The 6,610-nt window shown below is 43.0% G+C and overlaps 1 protein-coding gene across 14 annotated transcripts in view; it reads left to right on the top strand.

The window, feature by feature from the left end:
• SNCAIP (synuclein alpha interacting protein) overlaps positions 1-6,610 on the top strand; it is a 176,899-nt gene that overhangs the window by 128,886 nt on the left and 41,403 nt on the right. For all 14 annotated transcript variants that reach the window (XR_014147272.1, XM_081827193.1, XM_006728801.3 and 11 more), the window contains exon 7: positions 3,738-3,863. Coding sequence is in view for 13 of the 14 variants with exons in the window: in XM_081827193.1 (XP_081683319.1) it covers positions 3,738-3,863 (126 nt within the window). In the remaining variant the exon portion in view is untranslated. The remainder of the gene's footprint in view (positions 1-3,737; positions 3,864-6,610) is intronic.

Raw genomic sequence — 6,610 nt, 5'->3', positions numbered from 1 at the left:
GGTGACTGTTACCGTATATGAGACATTTATTTTTTTTAAAAATGATCTCTTTGAACCTCAGTTTCCTCATCTCTAACATGGAGATAAAAGAACCTACTTCACAAGCAGCTCTGGGGACTAAGTGGAAAAAAACCACATGACGCATTGCCTATTGCTGGCACGTAGTAGACATAAATATTGGTTCTTTGGATTATTGGATGTCTCCCAATTTCCTATTTTTATTGATATCAATATTGTTCAATTTACTTATTTCACCATAAGTAAAACATCAGGGAAACTTGGCAAAAAAATATTTAGGCCTTAACCTATTGAAGACATCCTTGGATATACTTTTTTTTTTTCACACGTTACTATCTCTGGATTCTACATTTATCTTATAATAAAGGACACCATGAAATTATGGCTGGCCACTTTCTTACACTTTACCATCTCAAAAACCAGACTGAATCATACAATTGATGGTGTATTAGATTTGATGACATATGATTGCAGAAAAAGCTGCCTCCTTTAGAACTTAACGGTTGTAACGAAAACTGTAGAGATTTTATTGATGCCAGTAATAAACCCGTGTACCCTTTTCCATTACGTTTTTTATTAGACTTTGTCCAGAAAATCTTGTGAATTACATGTGTTAATCGCCTCATTAAACAAATTACATTGCCTTTAAGAACACACAAAATACTCCAATAAAGCAGGTTCCCCAAAGAGCAGAAAATCCCCAGAAGAGGAAACCAGGACATGAAGGAAGTTTTTAGTCAAAAGGTGAAAACTGAATGTACTGATGAGTGTGTGGGTGGATGGGTAGAATGTTAAGTTGGAAAGGCATTCTTATTAAGGCATTCCGTAAAACGGAAATAAGAGAGAAGGGCCTCTCCATCCACGTGACTGCATCAGATGTTCTCTGAAAGCAATACTTAGGGAAAATGAAAATCAGAAATTACATTCTGCTTTGAACATCTCCGTGACGCATGCACACATGCACACACAGAAGGAGAGTGCTGAATGTCTAAGGAGGGAGGTAGACCTCACTGCATGTATATTTATTACACATATACATTCATAAGGCCCTTCTTGGTTGGAGAAGATAGTTGTATTTGTTCTCCTTACTAGATATTTCTCTGATAAGTCGCTGTTTGAATTTTTGGACCATCGATTTCTGCTGGCATGTTCTCCAGAATCAGAGCAGAAAGCAGCATTTCTCTGAGAGGGGATGCTAAATATGCTCTTATCAGAACCCAGGAATTCAAGATCTTTTGTTTCCGTGAAGTTTATCAGTGAACAGGCTGGTTACGTCACTTCTTACTAAAGTAAATTGCTCACTGCAGAACATGAAACTGAATTTGAGGTGCTGGGCAAAGACATGCCTGTTCTGAACAGTAGAATAATGGTTTTACTTTATGTAAGTCTTTCATATTGAATTGGGTAAGATCCTTAATTATCAGGAAGAGTTTTTCATGCCATCAGAAGAAAAAAAGGCAGGTTATTGAACAATCCGGGCTGAACCTGACTTGGAAGACCATCGGGAGCTAAGGTAGCTCTTGGCCTCATACAGACCTTGGCCTGTTTGCCCAGATTTTCAAGCCCCTGCAAAGTCCAGGTCTCTAGATTCTTCTCCATATTTCAACAAGGGGAAAATTCCTAGTCTTATGAAATGCAGTATTCCATTTCCTACAACCCTGTTATTACAAGTCAAAACAATGTGAATGATAGTAAAGGGCATTTTCTGTCCAGGTAGAACAGCATTATCCACTACACTATTAATTTGAGTCTGAAAAATATGAAAGTATGCCTGACAAGCAGGTTCATATAGAATATTCCTAACTATCTTGCATTCCTTTGAGCTTGACTTGCTGAAGAATAGAGTTGCTAGAATAGCAGAGAACATATACTTGTCTTCTTTGGCTTTCTGATATGTAAAACAAGGGTGTTTGAGTTGGATAATTCCTGAAGTCTCTCCCACTCTGCAATTTTAAGATTCTATGATTTATATCACAGAGCAAGCCAAGTCACCACACGCTTGAGAACGAGCCACTGAGGTGGCAGGACTGTCCTTGTCACTGGTTGTGGCATGGCGACCTGCCCTCTTGCTGTTTCCAGATCTTCGCCATTGACTTCAAACCTGTGGGGTTATGTTTTTTATTCTGAGATATGTCCACTCACCCAGATCTTTTAAGGAGTTAAGATCCCATGGTAGAATCATCTGTCTCCAAGTCAGAGTCATACCATTTTTCCCCTTCCTAATTAGGAAAAATAAAGAAAGTTGTTCTACCTTGTGCATAGGAAACATCGCCACCCACTCTGGTCCAAATATCAGCCCCAACTTTCTCCAAGTTTGCCTCAGAAGAAGAGGACAAGCATGTCAGCATACCCTGATCCAGATTCTCATTCCCAGCCCTGGCCTCCAGGCTCTGCTCCACCTCATTCTCCAGGGACCTTGAGGGTTTCATGTTCTTCAGGGTCTGTCTGCTTTTGCAGCTGACACTCACCCTGCATTCCCTGGGTACCTTTTGATAGGTGATAGGCATTGATTACATGTTTCCCTTCTTGTTCTTTGGGGGTCTTACTCCCTGCTCGCTCACACGGGAAGAGTGTGGTGCAAATGTTCATTCTGTCCCTGATGTTGCCAATGCCTTCATAAACAGTGCCCTGCTCCCCCCACGAGGGGTGAACCATGAAAGGGGTTGGCTGTCTTTATCCAACATTCTTTTAGCAGATTAGTTGGCATGTTCAGAAGGTGAAGGCAAATTTAATCCAGAAAAGTATAAAAGTTCATGACCAGTCCGAGCAAGTAACTGGAAAAAAAAGAGAAACCTTTAAAAGGCTAAGGAGAGATTCAAGGCTATTTCAAACACATGATCGTCTTTTTAAATGTCAAATTCCACTCACTAAACTTCATGCTGTTGTTTTTACCACTCTCATGTTTTTTTAACATTATATTTAATTCATCTACAGTGAAATCCCATCCCCCTGCTTTCTCCTGAGGCCAAACATAACATGAAAATACCACAAAATACTCAGTGGGTAAAAGGCAAACGGATTTTGACAACACGCTGAGCGCACTATGTCTTTGCTCTTGAAAGGTTGCCTTCAGAGTGTCGGGCGCCCTCCATTTAACAGGGAATAAGGGAAGCCTTTACCTTTAAAACCCCACCAACATCTGGTCAGAAAAATCAGGAGGGTCCTGGTTTTCTCTCGGTGAGGTTATCTTATACTTAGCCACTTAAGCTCTTGCTTCTCTCTGTCAGCCTGTTGATTGCAGGAGGTCTGGGATCACAAAGGCATGGTCGAAACATTATCAACTTCAAAGGAGAAGCTGGTTCTCTTAATGCCTGAGGTTTTATAATAATATTCCTGCACCCTAAGGATAGTATAACAAAGTAGCAAAAACATTGCCTTGTCATCGAAAGACTTAGATTCTGGTCCCCGCTTTCAATCTGTCTAGCTGTGTCACTTTGAGGAACTACTCAAACGTTCTACTTTTACATCTATAGAATAACTAAAACGAGAGCATTTCTGACATAACTCCCCGCTCTTAAAATTCTCTGAGCGTTCCTCTTTCATGGACTTTGAGTCAGAGAGATGCATGGATTTTCAGTTCAGAAGGAAGGGTATTTTCTGCTGATACGATAAACCTGGTTGTATGTAAGCTTCCCACGTCAGAGTTTTGTTTCCCTCTGTCTTTATTTCAGACTTGCTGCGTAATAGTCCATTAATTGCAACTATCTTTGTGTTTATAGGAAAAAATTCTTCTTTGGCTTCTCCAGTTTATGCAAGAACAGGGCATATCCCTGGATGAAGTGGACCAAGATGGCAACAGTGCCGTCCACGTAGCCTCCCAGCACGGCTTTCTCGGGTGCATCCAGGTACACAGGCCCCGCTGCTTTGAGGAGACAAATGAGTTTATCAAGTAATGAAACCAAAAAATTGGAAATTTTGTGTACTGGAAGACATGTGTGGATTAAGTCAGCTTTTTCTGTTGTAGTAGATTGTAAGGAATTAAGTTGATATACTCGTATTTCCAGAAACCCACAGAAATGTCAGCATAAAGAGCCCTACGAGTTTCTCGTTGAGTGTTGCAGGATGTCGAAAGGGACTGCAGATGGAGGGCTGTGGGTTCCCCCCTTTCTCTGGGGCAGGGCAGAGCTTCTAGAATGCCTTCAGAAAGCCCCAGAACTGGTTACAGGGAGGCCTCAGGTATTACCGTTGCTCCCCTCAGCCCACGGGCCAGCTAGGCAGGGTGGCCAGCCTGTCCAACCAACAGCCTCAGGTGGCCTCCTCCTTGTAGTCCTACCTGCCTCACAGGTGTTACCATGGTCTGTGTGTGCAAGGATGTGGGGTTGGGGAGCAGAGCCACAGGAGAGGGGGGTAGGTTCTGCCCCCTGCCGCCAGCCACCTGAGAGAGTATCCACATGCTGCTTAGATCATGTGGAGTTCCCACAAGAAGAGTCGGAATCTCTCCCCTCCACCCAGTGCTTTGGTGCATGAAGCTGAGCCAAACCCAGTGCCGCCATCACAATAGCACATGGCTGAAAGCCCAACGAGGGTCCTCAGGAGTATGAGGCACATGTGAATATAAAAAGCAGATAGATCCCTTGACTTAAAAAAAAAAAAATGTTAAGGCCCCGAATGACAAAGCAAAGAGAGAAGGTGACCAACGAGGAGGAGGAGGAGCAAGAAGAATGACCGTGTGCGGGAAGGAAAGGCTCTATTTAGATTTAGCCTGGAATTTGATTTATGAATGCGTCATTACCAGCGTCAGAACAATCACACCATTGTTATAGTGGAAAATGACCCAGCATCTGTGGATGTGTTCCCACATCTGCCTGAGGTGTAGGAAAGCCCTTTCCTGACTGACAACGTAGGGCTGAAGGCCGTGAGAAAAGAAAGTGCTTTTCACCTCACTGAGCTCATGCAGTTCAGAATAAGCTATGTGTATACAGCAACTCTAAGAGAGCAGCATCTTTTGTTGCCTTACTATATGTTGTTTCTTTTATTACAACTCAGCGTGCTGATTTAACAGGCACTTACTGACGTCCTACTGTGCGCAGGGTAGACTGTATCCAAAAAAGAAAATCGGGCAGTGAGAACCGGTTGTTTAGGAAGGTAGAAGAGACTCTGAAGATGACAGGAGAGGATCTGGAAAAGCTGTCGGCGTGAAAGGCAAGAGACTAATAAAAGCAAAAGGCAGAGGTAACAGCAGAACGCTCTCTAGAGCTTTTGCCCTTTGGAGAACGAACGGATAGGAAATATTCCACGTGTCTGGACGTTTCCCCACTAATGTTGGCAACGCGTGCATCTTCTCATTTAAGGCACCACGTTGTAAAAGCAGTGATGAGAACCCAGAGCCGAGAAAAGAGAGAAATTTAAATTATTACCAGGATCTACGGAAGATGAAAGGAGTAGCGTGACTTTCTGTGGAGGAAAAGTAATTGAACATAACCGAAAACTTCACTTTTTTTTCCATTTAACAAAACACTCTAATATTTACTCGTCTTGAACTTTTTTTTTTATCAGCTAATAAGTGACTGAAAGCCAAAGAAAACCAGCTGATAGCACTAATTCTGTTTGAGATTTCAGTCATTTTTCTTTTATATGCAAAGAGAGGCTATCTGTGCTTTTGGGCCATTCATCTCTCCACTTAACACAAATGATATTTTTGGCACTAGATACCGTGGCTGTGGAAACTTGGATAATCTTGGAAGCGGGTCTATCCACTGAGTGTGAGATTTAAAAAAAAGAAAAGACACAGAGAGACTGAGAGTAGAACAGGACGTGAGCAAAGGCCCTTTTGAGAGGCGGCAGAGACTGAGTCTAGGAAACTCTGGAAGGGAAATGGCGGAGGCCAGAGTCAAGGGAGTGGGATCAGTGAGTGTTGACAGGGACACTCTGGGCAGGCTGTTGTGACCTCTGAGTTTAAGCAATCTGGGAACTTAAAAATCCTAAGTGTAACTTTTGGGAACAATAGTACCTTTTACTCATATAAACCCAGGGGTCAAGTCTCATCTTGATAGTGTCCAAGGATGTGTCAGATTGTGGCAGCTGATTAATATTGATGTAACAGCTTTCTGTGGCATCTCATGTCACCACAGTATAAATAGAAAAGAATTTTGATTGGTTTTTTTTAATTAGCGATGTCAACCGTGGTCCATCAGGTCTCTCTTCCTTACTAACGATGCCTTGGTCAGATTCCGTAACTTTCTGCTTGCTTGTGCCTTAACATTGACTCCAAACCAGTTTAAAATCTTGGCGTTACTTCTGAATCAAAGTGTTCTCCTCTCCAGCCCAGATTAGACTCGGGGTTTAAGGGACCGAGCCGTGATTGGCTTTGTACACCTCACCTTAACTCCTGTTCTCCTCTCTCTGCTGGGCTCAGTGTTGGAGACAAGGAGGAGGGAGGAGAGAAAAGTTAACCGTCTCTTTGCTTAACTGGCAGAGGTCATGGCACTCTCCCTGAAAGCTGTAATTCCTTCTCTGGCTCACGGTGGTGGGCCACTGATGTCCTCTGTGGCGGCCTTCAGGTGCTGACCCTCTGTTGGGCCTGATGGGTGAGGTCTTCAGAGGGCTCTCCGGAGCCTCCCTCCCCACTGATACCTGACCTGGGAGATCTGGC

Source organism: Leptonychotes weddellii, chromosome 7 (assembly GCF_054177405.1).
Source record: "Leptonychotes weddellii isolate Sample4059 chromosome 7, ASM5417740v2, whole genome shotgun sequence".
Lineage (NCBI taxonomy): Eukaryota > Metazoa > Chordata > Mammalia > Carnivora > Phocidae > Leptonychotes > Leptonychotes weddellii.
The sequence above is the reverse complement of the archived record's forward strand: the minus strand, read 5'-3'. Positions and strand labels throughout refer to the sequence as shown.